Source organism: Rhincodon typus, chromosome 13, assembly GCF_021869965.1.
Source record: "Rhincodon typus isolate 14 chromosome 13, sRhiTyp1.1, whole genome shotgun sequence".
NCBI classification, from domain to species: domain Eukaryota; kingdom Metazoa; phylum Chordata; class Chondrichthyes; order Orectolobiformes; family Rhincodontidae; genus Rhincodon; species Rhincodon typus.
In genome coordinates, this window is record NC_063344.1 from 67,028,770 (window position 1) to 67,049,298 (window position 20,529).

Sequence of the window (20,529 nt, forward strand, 5' to 3'; positions counted from 1 at the left end):
CCTCCGCACTGCGGCTGCGCTGGGTCCACCAAGCGACGGTTGCTTCCGCACTGCGGCTGCGCCAAGTCGTCCAATCGATGACTGATGGCTCCCTCCGCACTTCAGGTCCCTCAAGCGACGGCTCCCTCCGCACTGCGGCTGCGCCAGTTCCGCCAAGCGACGGCTCCCTCTGCGGCTGCGCGCGATCGCCCACTTAACCGTCTTGTCGACTACGGCAGCGCGTATTAAGCGTGTTGGGAATCGTGCTCAGTGTAGTTCTGCTTGTGGGATGTTCACGTTAAAGGTAGTGGGTGTTGGTGAAATAGAAACATTAAATGCTGCAAGTTCGTTGATTACGTCTGGCAGCATAGTGGAGAAGGGCGGAGTTGGTATGTTCCGTTGATGACTTTTCGCTAGAGGCCGCCTGGAACAGTCCATCTGCCCAAAGTAGTCCCAGTTGCCAACTGTTCAGCTTTTCACTCGATTGTCAGATCAGCTGTTTGTGCTGTCATGCCTCAAGTCATCTCCCTTTGCTGAACTTGGCCCATAAAATACTGGGAGTGACTTCTCTCCCCTGGGAAGTTGATCATCCCAGCATGGACCTCATTGGAGGCTGTGGTGAACCTGATGCAGTCCTAGTCGTGAAGATGCATCCACCTTGCTGATAAGGAGAACGTTTCAGACCCAGCAACAGTTAGCAGATATTTCCAAGCCAGGACAATGCGTGACTCGAATGTGGGGTCTTTCCAGGTGCAGTTATCCTATTTCTTCGGTGTATTGGAAGGTCACGCATTTGGAGCATGCTGTCAAAGAAACCCTAGTGATTGCTTGCAGGGCACTCTGCAGCCAGCTCATGCCGCAGACACTATGCTCTGGTGGTGGAGGGAGTGAATGTCTAAGCTACTTCATTTGTATGTAAGCAGGCAGTGAGTAATAAAGCCTTAGAGCTGTACAGCATGGAAACAGACCCTTTGGTCCAACTTGTCCATGCCAAGCAGATATCCTAAATAAATATAGTTCCATTTGCTAGCATTTGGCCCATATCCCTCTAAATCCTTCCTATTCACGTACCCATCCAGATGCCTTTTAAATGTTGTAATTGTACCCACCACCACCACCTCTAGCAGCTCATTCCATACCCATACATGCACCATCTTCTGCATGAAAAAGTTGCCTTTTAGGTCCCTTTTAAATCTTTCCCCTCTCATCTTAAACCTATGCCCTCTAGTTTTGGACTCCCTCACCCCTTGGTGGAAAAGTCCTTGTCTATTCCCCCATTTCCATGCCCCTAATGATTTTATAAACCTCTATAAGGTCACCCCTCAGCCTCTGACGCTCCATGAAAATTAGCCCCAGCCTATTCAGCCTCTCCCTATAGCTCAAACCCTCCAAACCTGGCAACATCCTTGTAAATCTTTTCTGAACCCTTTCAAATTTCACAACATCCTTCCTATAGTAGGGAGACCAGAATTGAATGCAGTATTCCAAAAGTGGCCTAACCAACATCCTTTCTGCAGTTTTGTAGGAGGATTTAGCTAGAAGCCAGATATACTGTTTTAGGAGTTGATTGCAAAGAAGGTATGACAGGCAAGTGAGTTGCTAGCACAATGTGCATTGAAACAAACTGGCCTGGCAGTTTAATTTCTGCTGCACAGTGTAATGAGGGCATATGTGAGGCTGCAGACAGACCCTTGCACTGAAGCAAAATTGGTAATTTTCTTGATTGAAGTAATTGGCATGATGTTCACAGGAGCAATTTATTGTGTATTGAATTTGCATTCAAAAATCTTAGGATATTACAAGAATTTTAAAAATAAATGAGTTTAACAGCAAGCTATTCATGACTTGTTAGGCAAACAAGGTAAGATGAATAAAGGAAAGGATTGTAGCAAAGTTTATTCTTTCCACCATTGCTGTCAGCACCTTCACGAGCACTAGACTTTTAAGTTATTTTGCAGAATGTGAATGTCACTAGTAATGCCAGTATTTATTGCCCATCCCTAATTATCTCCAAGAAGATGGTGGTGAGCTGCTGTAATCCATGCTGTGTAGGTACAGCTACAATGTAGTTGGAAGTAAGTTCCAGGATATTGACTCAGTGACAGTCAAAGATTGGTTGATTATACTTCCAATGTGTAGCTTGGTTGAGAACCTGCAAGTAATACTGTGCATCTGCTACCCTTGTCCTCTCAGACAAGGACTATGTCACTTCTGAGTTATATTGGTCCTAAATTCTGGATGAACACTTGAATATTTTGTTCTTCATGAGGAAGCTTTCAGATGAGTTCAACTGACTGTAATAATTCAATTTAGTGGCTTGGGTGCCTTTTGTTGCATGACTGCCCACAACTTCTTACCTCTTTCTCTCCCTAACTTAGACTGCTGGGTAATTAAAGTTGCAGGCAAAGTTGTACGTCAAAACACAAGAAATGAATGTATGTCTCTGGGGTCATAGCTCCCAAATGCATCATGTGGGACATCTTTGGTAGTTTGACCTGATTGCTAGTAAGCATCATGCTAATTGGTTATTCCAATCCATTTACATGTGGTTGAACTGGCCAGGGAAGAGGCAACATTGATCTTAGTATACTTCTTAGAGGCGTACTAATTCTCTGATATACCATTCTGAAAGCATTTCAATGTGGCTCTTTACTGGTGTCAGCAGTGGATTAATGGTAATACTGTTGTGTCTGAATCAGAAAGTTGCTGGCTTGAGTCCAGGATGGATATTCCAGTACTGCACTGAGGGAGTGCTGCACAGGTCAGTGGTGCAATCTTTTAGATTAGACATGAAACTAGTATATTGATGCAAAAGATAGCATGTACTATTACAACCCTGTTAACCAGCACCTATTGTCATGTGCTGAGCATTTATTTTGTTGCTATGTGATATAATCTGCTGTTGAAGCTTGTATTTTTTGAAGTAGACCCAAATTTAAAAGTGAAATTGAAAATGAAACCGACAAAGGAAAGTGCCACTTCCAGTTTCTCAGAGACCTAAGACTGAAACTGAGATTGGAAGCCAAAACATTTGGAGAGACTGGACCTGTATAAAAGCTGTAAAAGTACGCAGAGCCAGCAGGCGCCTAGAGAAGTTGATTAGTCTAGTGGTATAGTATAGGCTGGCTGAGGAAGTCATTGGCTAAATCCAGAAGCTAAGAATAAACCTACACCTCCATAACTCTGCACTAACCCATATGACAAAAAATTATTTAACCCAGTCCTCAATATATTCAATAACATACTCTCTACTCGTATGGGGTGGAATGCTTAAAATTAACAATCCACTAAGAGAAGAAATTTCTCCTGTTCTTGAATGGAGGACCCCTTAATTTGAAACTGTGCTTTTTAGTTCTAAATAACTCCATGAGGGGAAAGATCCCCACTATCAAGGACACCCAGATCTCCCTGTACTGCAGCATTCTTCAGCCCCTCTCCATTTGAATAACATTCTGCTTTTATAGAGTCATAGTCATACAGCACGGAAACAGACCCTTCGGTCCAACCAGTCCATGCCAAACATAGTCCAAAACTAAACGAGTCCCACCTACCTGCTCCTGGCCCATATCCCTCCAAACCTTTCCTACTCACATATCCATCTAAATATCTTTTAAATGTTGTAATACCTGCATCCACCACTTCATCAGGAAGTTCATTCCACACGCAAACCACCCTCTGTGTAAAAAATTTACCTCTTGTGCCTTTTTTGAATCTCTGTCCACTCACCTTAAAAATGTGCTTCCCTAGTCTTGAAATTCACCATCTTAGGGAAAAAACAACTACCATCAACTCTGTCTATACCTCTCATTATTTTATAAACTTCTATCAGGTCATCTCTGAACCTCCTACGCTCTAGTGAAAGAATTCCCTGCCTTTCCTAATAACTCAAACCTTCCATACCTGGCAACATCCTGGTAAATCTCTTCTGAGCCCTCTCCAGCTTAATGATATCCTTCCTATAACAAAGCAAGCAGAACTGGACACAGTACTCCAGTCCTGTACAACCTCAACATGACTTCCCAACAAGCAGAACAGATTAGTAAGCAAGTGGAGTAGGGTGAGGAGAGAGAAACAGTCTGGAGGATCCCACTGCAATGCTGAACTGGCAGCTTGCTAAATTGGCATTCAGTACTTAAGGCAACAACACTTAGGTGATCCATCAGTAAAACTAATGCAAAGTAAGCAGTTGTCAGAAAAGGGGGAGTGAAACATTGCAGTAATAGAGGATTTCATTGTCAGGGGATTTAATGTTATTGAAACAAAATAGTGCTGAAGCTAGAAGTCTGAAATGAAGAAAAAATGCTAGAAATACTCGACAGACTAGGCAACAATTTGGAGAAAGAAACAGATTAACATTATCAGTCAATGATCTTCTGTCAGAACAACTCGTTACTTTGTTTGATTTGTATTATAGAGTAACTTAAAATGACACTAAGGAGCCAATGCCATGGACTAATGAATCCCAAATTGAACTCAAATGAAGCATTAAAACTCTAGAATTTATTCTGTCTCAGGTGGGCTGAGGAGTGGCAGATGGAGTTTAATTTAGATAAAAGTGAGGTGTTGCATTTTGGTAAGACAAACTAGGACAGGATATATACACTTAATGGTAGGGTGCTGGGGAGTTTTGCCGAACAAAGAGGCTTAGCAGGTGCAGGTGCATAGTTCCTTGAAAGTGGAATTGCAGGTAGACAGGGTGGTGAAGAAGGCGTTTGGCATGCTTGCCTTCATTGGTGAGTGCATTGAGTAAAGGAGTTAGGTTGTCATGTTGTGGTCGTACAGAATATTGGTGAGGCCACTTTTAGAGTACTGTGTACAGTTCTGTGTTGCCCTGCTATAGGAAGGATGTTGTTAAACTTGAGAGGGAACAAAAAGACTTGCAAGGATGTTGCTGCAACTGGAGAGTTTGAGCTACAGGGAGAAGTTGAATAGGCCGGGGCTTTATTCACGAGTGTTGGAAATGAGGGTGACCTTATAGAGGTTTATAAAATTGTGTTTTAATTTTATTTACTATTGTCATATGTACCTAGGTACAGAGAAAAGTTTTGTTTAACATGCAGTACAGGTAGATCATACTATACAAAGTGCATTAGTGTAATAGAACAGAGAAAAGAATACAGTTGTCTGGCTGCAGAGAAGGTACACAAAATGCAAGATTGTCATTGCTTAAAATTTGAGAGATCCATTCATAAGTCTAATAACAGCAGGGAAGAAGCTGTTCTTGAATCTGTTGGGCATGGAAAGGGTAAATAGCCAAGGTCACTTTCCTAGGGTCAGGGAGTCCAAAACTAGAGGACATTAGGTTTAAGGTGAAAGGGGAAAGATTTAAAAAGGACCTGAGGGGCAACTTTTTCATGCAGAGGGTGGTGCCTGTATAGAACTAGCTGCCAGAGGAAGTGTTGGAGGCAGGTACAATTACAACACTTAAAAGGCATCTGGACGTGTATATGAAAAGAAAGGGTTTAGAGGGGTATGGGCCAAATGCTGGAAAATGGAACTAGATCATATTAAGATATATAACTCTTCAACACTGAAGAGTTGAACCAAAGGATCTGTTTCATGCTGTATGACTCTGATGTCAGGTCTCTACATTGTGGAACTTTCCCCTTTTTCTAACCTTTAATTAGATACAGGTATCAATTGTAATATAAATTAAACTATTGATTAAAAGCACAAAGCAAGCTGTTTAATCACAGGTAACCAACATTGAAATCCACATCAGACAAACCACACCTGGGATAGTTTTAAATGTTTGCATGTTCTGAGCAGGCTGAACTTTAATCACAAAAAATGCTGACAATGCAAAAATTTAAAGCAGACACTGGAAAGACTCAATTGTCAGTTGACAGAGTACACAACGTTTCAGTTACAGAACACTTCCTCACAATTGGAATATATCCTATATTGACATTTAGGAGTTGGTTGGAAGTTTCCAAAGGGCCTGTCCACTGCCTGACTGAAATCTTCTATCATTACAGAGTTCTGAACTTCATACCCCAATTTTTGGAAATCCTTCATTCTGCAGTGTTGTGATTTTGATGTTTGATTTTTGTTATGTCACAGGTGCAAACATTGAATGGCTGTTTGTCAATTCAACATTCAATATGAGATGCAAGGGGAATTTTACTGCCCAATATCAATATACCACCTTGGCGTGCCTATTTTGCAAAAAGTCAGTGACGTGATTTTATTAACTCAAAGCAAAGGATATTACATTGTGGAAGGATGAGGTCAATCTCCAGACCTGGAGGTTTGCGTTCTGTCTATATCCTGCTCTTCACTTGGGTCTTGGTCTCCTTCGTGTGCTTGCTTTATTGACTTGGTGTTGCTCAGTTGTCATCATACTACTTTCTTTCTCTGCTAACTGCACAAGATGGAGCAGACAGTGATGTAGAATGCGGCTGGGCACAGCTCTGTCTAAAACTTCTTTGATATTTAGGCTGTACCTTTTTCTTTCCTTTAATGGGTAATACTCAGCGTCTTTACAGTGGGTCACAAAGAATGCACATAGAGCCTTTGTATCAGATTCATTCAGACCAAATTCTGGGAGCACACTTGTCCATGTAGCCTCAAGATCCATATCCCAAATTTTCCTCCTCAAGATAGAAGACAGAGTGGGCAGAAAGCTTGCAAAACCTGGCTGTTTCTCCAACACACGAAGATGCAAAGACTGAAGAATGTCAACAACATAACTGAAGAATATGTTGACTTCCACATGTGTGAACCTATTAGGTAGAAATGAAAGCACAGTAAGACGTGGTACTGGTAGATAGAAAAATGTTTGGACCATCAACACAATTTTAAAAATTCAGACCATAAAAAATGCTTTGAAAATATCCACCTTGATCTCTAGATACTTAGCATCAAATTCAGCTTGTGGAATATCAAACATGGGCTTAGCAATTTGATCACACAGCGCCTGTGGTTTTTTGACACTAAATGCCCTCCTAAGCCTACAATATGCAGGTGAAAACTACACTTACTTTACAAGCTGAAAGTGCATTATCTACGTGATTGCTATAGGCTGCACTGTTGGCGTCAGCAAATCCTATTGAAAATTAGTTAGGATGTTTTTAAATTCAAAGTTATTTGAAGGTTAGTAATTGATTGGTCACTCCAGGCTCTGGTGAACTTCTGGCTGTGTCTCTGTCTAAAGATAGTAAAGTTTTGCTGATGTTGTACTCTCTGCCTGATAGTTTGGCTGCTGTCCTGGTAGTTTCAAATTTCTTTGGGGCCAGTAGGCAAGGGAGAGCAGCAGGAGAGAGGATAGCACAGAGCATAAGTAGCTGCTACAAAAAAGGAGCAGAAGAAGGGCACTACGTGATGGCTATATCTACAGTGACTCTTCAGGGACCATTCCTCCTGCCTGACCTTCTTTAAGGAGCAATATCTGAATGTCTTCGCTCTACAAAGGAGCCATGAGAAAGTTATGTCACCATCTTCAACTGAAGCTCAAGTTTCACATAAAGGTTCAGCCTTCTTGATAGAACACTCTGGCCCTTAACTATAATGTCACAGGATCTTTCAGGCTGTACATTGCTGCATCAGATGTTCAAGATGTGCCGATATGTCTGCCAGTTCGTATGGCAGAATGCTGACAGTTACTCCAATGCTCATAATGCTGTGAATAAAGATTCTGCATATGCAGCTGGAGGGTCCTTCCACATTTCCCACCATATTGGAAATAGCTGCATAAGACATTCGTGCTCGAAAAGCAGCTGTTAAAAGCCCCAAAAATCTGGACCACTTGAGTCAATAGCTATGCAGCCTAGCCGAGGAGATTTACCAGAATTGTACTATAAAGGAATTTCCTTTATGCGAGTTATGTGACTTGCTTCACTTGGACTCAAGTGGTCATGATTGTTTTCCTTGGAGCAGCAAAAGTTGAGGCATAACTTTAAAAAGACGTTAAAAATAATAGTATTTTGATAGAGTAAACAAAGAGAAACTGTTTAAACTTGTCAGATTATTTCTATTTATTTCATTATTTTCCTTTCTTTTCCCTAAGAATTTGTACTTAAGAATCTATACCTAGATACCTTTGTACCTGAGATGAGGCCGTAAGTGGCAACTTGTAAACTTTTCACTGTATTCATGTGAGTACATGTGACAATAAAGTTAATTCTAATTCTAATTTTCAAAAGGTCAGTAAACTAAAGGTCACAGGATATAAAATAAAAATGACAACCAAGTTAAAGGCAACTGGTACAGATCAAATTAAATGCACCATTGGCTAATACTACCTATTGATAATCGGGATGCATTACTTAGATGGAACGCATCACATAATTTTGACAGTAAATGGGTTAAAATATTGTCCTGCACAGAGAAACTTTAGCCTGATGAAAAAGGACTTAAAATTAGGGGCTTGAGTGGAAAGCAGGATGCAACAACCTTGAACTGGAATAACTGCCATTTATAAGGACTGGCCCTCAAGAAATTAACAGTTTCACACCAAAAAAACTGTCATGTAACGTACAGCAGGGTCTGGGCAGGAAGGGCATGTTATATTCAGACAAAAGAATAACATCCCAAAAATAGGACTGCCATTTTAAAAGCATAAATATAGATTACAGTGATTACGTTGGGGATACTTATGACTAAGATTTGATATGGATTGGTCAAATGATCCAAATGCTATCTTAATTTACAATATAATGGGTACATTTGCTTGCTTGTAGTTATGTATGTGCTCCTAAATCTTAATTTATGTGTCGAGAGCCTGTGATTTTCTTAGGAATGGACTGGAATTCATATGTGGTGCCAAACAGTGACAATAATTCTAAAAATTGGGAAAGTAAACAGCTTTTTTAAATCTTATAGCATCCTACAGCCAATGAATTTTTCTGACAATCACACGTTAATGAAGAATTGACATACTGAATTGGTACACATAGATTCAGAAACTTTCCACTGGTGAAATAATTGATCGCTTACTTCCCATACACCATGCTCTAATTCTTATTGCATTTCCTTAAAGTTGGGATCATGAGTATTACCTATTTACACAGTGATTTGTATTCTAACATGATCTGAACACTTTTCTAAGGTGCAATGACGTTTTGCTGTTCTAACTAAAGTAACTGAGGGTCAAACTTCCCAATTTTATTTATATATCTTATATGTGTTCATTATATATACAGTGCAACATTTAGGATGAGAGAATTTCCATGAAATCAATTATTTCAGCCTAGTTTAGGACTGGTGCCTCAGAAAGCCTCAAGTCAATTTGTGCACTAGCATCAGTCCTGTTCAGACTTTAAGAATACAAAGAAGGAATCCAAAAACTCCCAAACAAATACAAATGTTACATCAAAGAATCAGTTGAAACTAAGCAGAATCCCATAATCCAATCTCAATTTAAGTGAAATTGGGACCTGTATCTTCTAATTCAGAATTTGTGACCTTAGTTATATATATATATATACACACACAATATATATCATATACACTATGAATAGATAGGTGGTATCCTGATAATGTATGTACTACAACATACAACTATAGGGTTTACATTGTGACCTACACAGCCTACTGAGGAACAAAGTGTTTAGGCCTGAAACCTCTGACCTTGTTCAGCCTGGATATGGAGGACCATGAACCAGAGATTCTGGTCCACATCCTTGGTTGAGGTTTCTACCTGATCCGAATCCTTTAATAAAAAATGGCATTGGTTATTAATCTTCAAAAGAGATTACACCAGATCTCAGTGTTTGTTCTGCTGATGCTTTCACTGGCGCAAAGGGAAGAACTTTCTACGAACCTTGAAAATTTTTCCCCAGTCTGGCTCCTTACCATAGTGTCATAGAATCATTCAGCACGGAAACAGACCTATCCGTCTTTCTCATCTGCACCAACCAGACGTCCCAATCTGACCTAGTACGATTTGCTAGCAATCAGTCCATATCCCTCTAAACCCTTCCTATTCGTATACCCAGCCTTTTAAATATTGTAATTGTAGCCACCTCCACCACTTCTCCTGGCAGCTCATTCCATACGTGCACCACCCTCTCTGTGAAAAATTTACCCCTCAGGTCCTTTTTAAAACTTTTCCCCTCTCACCTTAAACCTATGCCCTCTAGTTTTGGACTATCCCTAATCAGTCCTTGCCTTTCCAAATGCGTGTAAATTCTGCCCCTCAGAATCCCCTCCAACAATTTACCCACCACTGATCTAAGGCTCACCTGTCTATAGTTCCCTGGCTTTTTCTTACAGCCTTTCTTAAACAATGCCACCACACCAGCCACCCTTCGGTCTTCTGGTATGTCACCTGTGGCTATCGATGATACAAATATCTCAGCAAGGGGCCCAGCAATCTCTTCCCTAACTTCCCATGTAGTTCTGGGAACACCTGATCCAGTCCTGGGGATTTATCAACCTTTATATGTTTTAAGTCTGCCAGCACGTCCTTTTCTGTGATATGAACTCTTTTCAACACATCATTATTTATTTCCGCAAGTTCTCTAGCTTCCATGTCCTTCTCCACAGTAAATACTGATGTGAAATATTCATTTAGTATTGCACTCATTCTCTCCCTAGTTACTGTTTTGTCCTTCATTTACTTATAAGAATCTCTTTAGATTCTAATTAACTCTGCCAAAGCTATCTCATGTCCCCTTTCATGCCGTCCTGCTTTCCCTCTTAAGTACACTCCTGCTGCCCTTATACTCCTGTAAGGATTCACTCAATCCCAGCTGTCTGTACCTGATATATAGCTCCTTTTTCTTCACCAGAGCCTCAATTTCTCTAGTTATCCAGCATTCCCTACACTTACCAGCCTTTCCCTTCACACTAACAGGAACATACTGTTTCTGAACTCTCGTTAGCTCATTTTTAAAGGTCTCCCACTTCCCAACTGTCCCTTTACCTGCAAATTGCCTCCCCAGTCAACTTTTGAATGTTCTGTCTAATATTGTCAAAATTGGCCTTTCTCCAATTTATAACTTTAGCTTTTTTTTTATCAGTTCTATCATGTTCCATAACAATTTTAAAACTAATTGAATTATCATCACATGCCCCAAAATGCTACTCCACTGACACCTCCGTAACTTGCCCTGCCTTAGTTCCCAACAGAATATCAAATATTGGTCCTTCTTTAGTAGGTACATCCACATATTGAATAAGAAAGCTTTCTTGTTCACACTTAACACAGTCCTCCTCTTCCAAGCCCTTAACACTATGACATCCCAGTCTGCATTTGGAAAGTTAAAATCCCCCATCATTACAACCCAATTATTCTTACAGATATCTGAGATCCCCTTAGATATTTGCCTCACAATTTCTCGCTGACTGTTGGGAGGGTTGGGGGTGGAGGTGGTGGGGAGAGGGGCTATAATACAATCCCAACAAGGAGTTCATCCCTTTTTTTTTATTTTTCAGTTCTACCCATATAACTTTACTGGATGATCTCCCAGGAATATCCTCCCATGTACAGTCGTAATGTTATTCCTAACAAAAATGCCACTCTGCCTCCTCTCTTGCCTCCCTTTCTATCCTTCCTATAGCATCTATATCCCAGAACATTAAGCTGCCAGTCCTGTCCATCCATGAGCCACGTTTCTGTAATAGCTATGATATCCCAGTCCCACGTTCCCAACATGCCCCAAGTTCATTTGACTTACCTGTCAGGCCTCTTGCATTGAACTAAATGCAGTTTAATTTATGTCTTACCTCATTCTCTGCCAAGCTCTTGTTTGCCTTGACTATTTGTATTGCTCCCCTTACTTATTGTACCAGTCTCATCCTTTTCTTTTTTCTCATTATTTCTTTGGTTCCCACCCTCTCTTACTAGTTTCAAGCCTCCCAAGTAACACTAGCAAATTTCTCCACAAGGATATTAGTCCCCTTCCAATTCAAGTGGAACCTGTCCCTCGTATACAGATCATTTCTTTCCCTCAAGAGAGGCCAATGGTCCAAAAATGTGCATCCTTCTCCCCTGCACTAGTTCCTCAGCCACACATTCATCCATTCTATCCTCCCATTCTGACTCTCACTAGCACGTGGCACTGGAGTAGTCCAGATGTTACTACTCTTGAGGAGCTACCTTTAACATCCTGCCCAGTTTCCTACATCTGTTTGCCGAAACTCATCCCTTTCTTTATCCGAGTCGTTGGTTCCAATGTGTACAACGACCTCCTGCTGGTTTCTCTCTCGCCTTTGAGAATATTCTGCACCCTCTCTGAGACATCCTTGACTCTGGCACCAGGGAGGCAACATACCATCCTGATGTCTCGCTGACGGCCACAGACATGGCTGTCTGTGCCCCAGACTAGAGTTTCCCCTATTACAATTGATTGCTGGGAACCTGATGTACCCCTCATTACAGTTGAGCCAGTCAAGGTACCGGAAACATGGCTGTCAGTGCTATTATCCCCTACGGTATCCAAAATGGCATACCTGTTTGAGATGTGGATAACCACAGGAGACTCCCGCAGTACTTGGCTACTTCTCCTACCATTCCTAGCAGTCTACCTGACTGAATCTGCAGCTTTTCTACCTTCCTAAAACTGCCATATCACAGCACCTTGCTCTTGCAAACTCATTACCTGTAACTGCCACTCCAACTGATCAATGCAGTCTGATAGAATTCACAACCAAACACACTTCCCACACACATAGTCTCCAGTAACATTCAAATTCTGCCCAATCTCCCACATCTGACAGAGCACATCACCCTACTAAAAGACATTTCTGCCCCTTTAACAATCTACAGACCCAGAAATTAACTAAAAACCAACACACAGTTCAAAAACGCAGCATTAGCAGTGTCATACTGATCAAAAACACTGCACTGTGATGATGTAATTCGAATCCTTAATATTAAAAACCAATCAAGAGAGAGATCACAGTATAAACATAAGGAAAAAAAATGTCCTCACCTTACTTGCTATTATAGATTTACAAAAAAAAATAAGATTTAGCAGTTTTATAAGTATTAAAATCAAACACTTAGCTGATCAGGCTCAAAGACCAAAGGCCATCGTCTTCTTCTTTAGTTTCAGGCTGTGATTTTGTTCTAAATCACTGATACCTGTACAGCTGCATCTGAAGATATTAGACCTTCCATGTCAATTAAGAAATTTCACTGCTTTTTATTTCATTGGAATCCAATATCCAGAACCCTTGGACAATTTCTCAGCCTGACAGCAGTGAAACTACGCTTTGTTAGCTGCTTTTTAAAATGTCAGTCTCTGAGCCCTATGCAATTCCTAGTGGATGGATACAATTCCCATCTACAAACTCCCCATCCTCCCAAGCTGAATTTCAAATTCAGTCCAAATGGAGCAGAATTTAAGGTGTGGATTCTACCTTAAATGCCCCTGCATACTGTCCTTGCATAGTTTCTTCTATCTGCACATCACCTGTCTTCCAAGAGTGATGACCAGAGCTCATCTTCATCGGCTTCCTTTGCAATGCTTTCGCAGTCTGGTTCAAATGATTGAATGAGTTCTTTTGCATTCTGATCGAGTTTCTGATATTCAGCTTTCAATTCCTCTATCCTCTTCTCCAATCTGAAAAGTTGAATCAAAAATATCTGCAGACTTCAAAGTGCACAAAATTCTCTGTCATACATTCTGAACAAAAATCTATGCTTAAGAATTGATGCTTATCCATCCAGAATGGCAAAGGGTCACCAGAAGCCAGATTACAAGGACCAGCCCATTCCATATTGTCAAATTGGTAGGTGTGGGGAACACACCTTTTTTGCTATCACCAGTAGTAAGGGAAATTTAAAGGTTCAAGAACAATTTAAGAAATAGAAGTTTAGAGTACAGCACAGAGGGAAGGTATTTAGCTCGTCAAGTCCATACTGGTTTGCTGTTGAGCAATCTATTAGTACCATTTCCTGACCTGATCCTGTAACCTTCCTAGATCATTTATCTCCAGTGCCCAATCAGTTTTCTTTTGAAATTATTCATTAGATCGACTTCTACCATCTCTGCAGGTAGCAAAGAAACCAGGTTGTTCTATTTTACTGTGTAAAAATGTTCATTCTCACATGTCCCCAAGCATCTCTGGCTAAAACCTTAAATATGTATCCCTCAGTCCTTGTACATTCAGCAAATAAAAAAGATTTTCTTTCTCTAGCTTATTGAAAATCATCGTAATCCTGTACACCTCTACTGAGTATTCTCTCAATGTTTTTGAGCCAAGTAGAACAATCCCATCTTCCCAAACCTAACGTTTTAACTAAAATCCTTCCATCCGTACAACAGAGATTCTAGTAAATCTCTGTATCCTCTTAATGATGACCTCATCCCTCCTCAAGTATGGTAAGCAGAACTGGATGCAATACTCAAATATGGTCTAACCAGCATTTTATAAAGGACAAATATAAATTCCCTGTGTTTGTCCTCAAAATATATATTTATGAAACCCTAAATCCCATTTAGATTGCTAACTAGTTTCTCAATAAATCCTGCCATTTTCAGGGATCTGTGCACATGGACCTTGAGATCTTTCTGTCCCTGTAGTCTTTAGGACTCTGCTATTAAATCTGTATTGCCACTCCTAAGCCCTTCTGTCAGGATGCCTCCTTTCACACTTCTGTACAAAATTCTGTGCTCTACTAGGCTGTCTATGTCCTGTTGCAGTCAATTTGTATTATTTTATATAATTATCCCAATAATCATAATAAGAACCAAGTAGATCCAGCTGACTACTGCAACAGTCCAGTACATTACGATAAATGTTATCACAGTAGATTTGTTGGTTAGATATTTCTATCCTGTTGGTAGGAATCTTAACTGTGTTATAATTCATATTATTATCATCACCTGTTGTAAGAGTCTTGAATCTTCTCTTTGCACAACTTGATCTCAGAGTCAACAGTGTTAAAACAATCATCGGAACTTTCTGAAAGTTCATGCATGCTCTGATTGGTCAGAAAAGAAGTGGCCTATAGCTGGAAATGCACCCATCTCATTTAGTGATTACATCACTTCATGATTGTGACACCTCCTCAGCAACTTGGCACAATTTGCCAACTAGGTTTAACTGTGATTGGAAATGTAAATAGTGACTGGGTCTCATTTTAGTCTAGAAATAATATCCACATTAGAATAGGGGAGTGGCTGTTAAGAGTCTGCACCGGTTAATAGAGACTAAGACACAAATTTTCTTTGTTGAGAAAGTTTATTAATTTGCTCAGTCCTACAGCTCTCGCCTAACATCCAGTATCCCAGGTGACTCTTTCATACGTACTCAAAGACCTGAGTATGGGGAGGTGATGGCCTAGTGGTATTATCATTGGATTGTTAATCCAGAAACCCAGGTAATGTCCTGGGGACCCAGGTTCAAATCCCACCATGGCAGATGGTGGAATTTGAATTCAATAAAATATCTGGAATGAACAATCTAATGATGACCATGAATCCATTGTCGATTGTTGGGAAAAACCCACCTGGTTCACTAATGTCCTTTAGGGAAGGAAACTGCCATCTTTACCTGGTCTGGCCTACATGTGACTCCAGACTCACAGCAATGTGGTTGACTCTGAACTGCCCTCTGGGCAATAAATGCTGCCTAGCCAGTGATGCCCTCATCCCATGAATGAATAAAGGACCTGGTTATCTCAACTTTAACAATTACATCAACAAACATTAATAATGTGATTGACAGACATGGAAGATTAACCTTTTCTTTAAATTTGCACTTGATAAATGTCCCAAAATTAGTCAAAAGGAAATAGATTCATTTTTATCCTTGTCTGATATTAAAATACAATCAACCATTAACAGACCCTTTATTGCCCTATCTTTAAACGACTACGTGTATAAATAATTATAAACCCATTAAAGAAGCATTTGTTATCCATATTCTTAGTACACAATATTCCATGGTCTTATCATTACAGTAGACATCCCTTTCCAAGGACATCTAATAACTTCTTCGGGCAAACATTCCTCTTTGGAAAACTGTCTGACAGTTGGTGACAAATAAACCCGTTTTTAAAAAATCTCTTTTCTTTCCAGCTTCACACCAGCAGGGTCAATTCTCATCCTTTTCTATGCAACACCGTTTGTTGAATGGAATAGAGAATGATTATCCACATAACATTCAATGGGCAGTTTTTGTCAAATTGCCCCTTTAATAGCATTTCCTTCGGTATATCAAACAATATATCCTTTATCCACTGCTTCTTCTATAGCCAATGTTCAGTGGGTAAGAAGCTTTTAAACACCTCTTTTATTGTTTTCCTTGTTTCCCAGGCCAATAAGCAACATGTTTTATTCTTTCCCAGCAAGAATATGTTGCACTGGAACATCTATCTGGAAGGTTGTCTTGTGAAAAATGGCTAACTGCCTAGCTTTAGGATCATTTGAGATTGACAATATGACTGTACATTTCCCTGGATTTAATTCCTTTCATGCTTTATTTGCTGTTGGAACCTCTTTAACCATATCCTTATTTATTTGGATGCATTTTATGTGTTCTAAATAAGATTGTTGATGCAAGTTAACTCCCAACTTATTCTGCACAACATCTTTGTATGTAAAGGGTGGGATGGAGGTGGGCGTTGGTTAGTTCAGTTGAGTAGAGTGTGATGCAGAACAAACCCATCAGCATGGATACATCCCCTGTACAGCTCTGGTAGTTCATGGAGGCCCTGAGTCCTCCTTGCCACACCTATACTTGTGGATTGATTACCCTCAAGCTATGCATAACCAATTGTTCCTCTTTCTAACAGTGCTTTGCGGAATTTTGCTCTGCACCATGTATTTAATGGCCCCCAAAGCCTGACTACCAATCTGAAATTCCTTTCTTATTGTATTTATCATGCATCATTTAAATTCTGCAGAATCTCCTCACTGAAAATCCTCAAAGTGCATTATAAAGATGCCTGCTAGTTCCTCTTTGTGAAACCAGTGAAACATCATTAGGTTTACTTTAACTGAATGCTATCCATTATCAGCAGGATGGACCTGAGAAATACTAATCCTTGATGCATTATTCAGCCCATAAATACACTTGTTTAATCTCCACAGTTTCCCTTCTTTACCACTGGATTCTTTAGCTGGTTTCCAAAAGACTTCCTTTTGAAAATAATTCCCTTGCAAAATGTATTTCAATTGATTAGCATTCTCAGGAAGATATTGCTGAAAGAACCAAAAAAATCCATAGGCTGACTTTATCGTTGTTTTTTCATGGAATAAGATGTCACTAACTAGACCAGTACTTATTGCTCATTCCTAATTACACTGGAGAACGTGGTGGTGAACTATCTTCTGCAATCCATGGGGTGTAGCAACATCCATAGTGCTGTTAGGAAGGGAGTTCTAGGAAAGAATGGCGATATTGTTTCAAGTCAGGAAGCTTGTGACTTAGAGGTGAACTTGCAGGTGGTGATATTTCCATGTATCTGTTTCCATTGTTTTTCTAGGTGGTAGAGATCATGTGTTTGGAAGGTGCTATTGGACGAGCCTTGATGAATTACTGCAGTGTATCTTGCAGATGTTACACACTGCTGCCACCGTGCAGTGGTGACAAAGGGAGTAAAAGTTGATGATGGTGTAAGTGGTGTCAGTCAAGTGGACTGCTTTACTCTGGATGCTAAAGTTTCATGAACATTCTTGGAGCTGCAATCATCTAGGAAAATGGACAGTATTCCATCAAACTCCTCTCTTGTGCTATCTAGATAGGGGACAGTCAGAGGGGGAGGGGAGAGGGGGGTTGGGCAGTGATGGTTTAATTGCTGCAGAATTCCTTGTACCTACTCTTGTAAACATTATTTATATAACTGGTCCAATTCAGTTTCTGGTCAATGATAAAACCCTGGATCTTAATAGGGGATTCAGCAATGGTATTTCCATTGAATGTCAAGGGGCAATGGTTAGATTTTCTCTTGTTAGAGACGGTCATTGCCTGACATATATATAGTGTAAATATTACTTGTTGCTTATCAGTCCAAGTCTAAATATTGTCCAGATCTCGCTGTGTTTAGATGTAGACTGTTTCATACCTGAGGAGTGACAAACAGTGCTAAACATTGTGCAATTATCAGCAAACATTACTGCTTCTAATCCTATGATGGAATGAGGTTATTGATGAAGGAGCTGAAGATGGTCAGGTCTAGGATACTAATTTGAAGAACTCCTGCAGCGATGGCCTGGGGCTGAGATGATTAACCTCCAAGAACCACAATGTCAACAACTGGTTCCAGCATGAAGGTCCAATTCATTATGATCCCAAGTAAGGAGAGATGAACTAAGTTCCCTTCTTTATTTAACTCCTCCCTTGGTCGACCATAACAATTAATTTAAAAAGAATCCCTTCCCTCTTGGATATCTGCTTCCAGGTTTTAGGAGGAGCCAATTTATCTAGTCTTTCCTGAGTTAAAGAATGAGTTTATTAGTTCCCAAAACACAAGAAGAAAAAATAATAGATAGCAAGGTGTAGACGTGAATAACACAAATCTATCTCAGGGATAGCAGGAACTGCAGATGCTGGAGAATCTGAGATAACAAGGTGTAGAGCTGGATGAACACAGCAGGCCAAGCAGCATGAGAGAAGCAGGAAAGCTGACGTTTCGGGTTGAGACCCTTCATCAGAAATGGGGGAGGGGAAGGGGGTTCTGAAATAAATAGGGAGAGAGGGGGAGGCGGATAGAAGATGGATAAAGGAGAAGATAGGTGGAGAGGAGACAGACAGGTCAAAGAGACGGGGATGGAGCCAGTAAAGGTGAGTGTAGGTGGGAAGTTAGGGAGGCGATAGGTCAGTCCAGGGAGGACGGACAGGTCAAGGGGCGGGATGAGGTTAGTGGTTAGGAGATGGGGGTGGGGCTTGGGGTGGGAGGAGGGGATAGGTGGGAGGAAGGACAGGTTAGGGAGGCGGGGACAAGCTGGGCTGGTTTTGGGATGTGGTAGGGGCAGGGGAGATTTTGAAGCTTGTGAAGTCCACATTGATACCATTGGGCTGCAGGGTTCCCAAGCGAAATATGAGTTGCTGTTCCTGCAACCTTCGGGTGGCATCGTTGTGGTACTGCAGGAGGCCCAGGGTGGACATGTCTGAGGAATGGAAGGGGGAGTTGAAATGGTTCGTGACTGGGCGGTTCGCACAAAACAACTGCACCTCCCAGTTCCCTCTCATGTTATGCACCACATCTAATAATTCGACACACGTGCAAGATCTTTCTCCCTACCTTTCTTTCACCATGACGGAGGAAATCTAAGACCACTGAAGGGAACAGCCTTGTTGTTCCAGGAGATAGTACAAATAAGTGGAACAGCTGGAGCAGACAGCAAGGATACTGCAAGGTTAGCATTGAGTAGGGTGAGTGCTTGTCCTTTGTTATGCACCACAGGCGACTACAGTTGCATTCATGAGGCTGGATACGAGCCTGGGCGGGCGGGATAGTAGCTGAATTTAGCACATTCTCACTTCTCACAAATAAAAGCAAAGTACTGCAGATGCTGACGATAGGAAATAAAAGACAGAAAGTGTTGGAGAAACTCAGCAGGACTCTTCTTTCAAAAACTGAAGTCCTTACCGGACTATGCTTCTCTCTCCACAGGTGTCGCCGAGTCTGTGCAGCAATTTCCAGTTTTGATTTCACTCCTCGCTCGCCTAGTCAACCCACTGCCTCAGCCTGCCCCTTACCTGACAATCCTGTGCCTGAGAAGCTCCGTGGACACTCTCTGCGAGGAAGCCTTCAACTCTCGCCGCTCGGCTTTGCCCGTTTGCTCCTCCGAGTTGACCCGCCGCCTCTCTGATTTCACGGGCCGCCTGTTCATTTTCAGCCAGCCTTGCAGTGTATTACAGGCTGCGAGGGGGTAGAGAGAGAGAGAGAGAGAGAGCTGGGTTACCAGCGAGGCGACCATGCCATTTATTTTAAACCGTTGCAATAAATGTGAAGGGTATCTTGGGGCACAGAAGGTTGCTACCACGCCACATTCTGTCACCTGGAGGCAGCAGACCAGTGGAGTGATTGAATAGAACATAATTTCATCCAAGTGCCAGTAATCGATCATGGGAACTTCATGCTGCAGGTGGGTGGGAGGGAGAGGGCTGTTATTGCATTAGCTGCTCCCGAAACCTGAGCCTGGTGTTGATCAAATGATTCTAAATTTAAAAGTGATTACATCTAACAAACAGCAATAAGTTTGCAGCAGCCGAGGGGCGGTGCTCAGTGACTGGGGACACTGTCCGTCTGCTCGGGTTCTGACAGCGCAGCCTAAGAAGCAGCGCGATCGATATCGGCGGATTGTCAATATCAGCAAGCAACGGGTCGCCTATTCTGTACCCACAGACCGCCTTTCTCATAAACAGGGCGGGACCGCTAACGAAAACAGTGCTATCAAATCTCTGCTGAACTGAGAACTTCGGCTCTGATGAAGAGTCACCCAGACTCGAAACGTTAGCTTACTCTCTCTCCATGGATGCCACCTGATCCGCTGTGATCTCCAGCATTTGTTGCTTTCAGTACAGATCTACACTGCTGTTTATGACACAGTCTGGAACGCAAGTGCGGTAGATGCAAGACTGACCTCCGGTGTGTTTATACCAGGATACAGTGTCTGGGATCAATTCAGCTCCAGTTTGTCAGTTCTC

The 20,529-nt window shown here is 41.4% G+C and overlaps 1 protein-coding gene across 1 annotated transcript; it reads right to left on the bottom strand.

Moving 5' to 3' along the window:
- Window positions 1-5,749: 5,749 nt before the first annotated feature.
- LOC109911744 (single-pass membrane and coiled-coil domain-containing protein 1) lies at window positions 5,750-19,799 on the bottom strand. The gene is made up of 3 exons (XM_048604592.1): window positions 19,579-19,799; window positions 13,341-13,490; window positions 5,750-6,704 (listed from the first exon to the last, which is right to left on the bottom strand). Exons 1-3 carry the CDS (start codon window positions 19,797-19,799, stop codon window positions 6,257-6,259), a joined length of 819 nt encoding a protein of 272 aa, XP_048460549.1. The 3' UTR covers window positions 5,750-6,256.
- Between the last annotated feature and the right edge of the window lie 730 nt (window positions 19,800-20,529).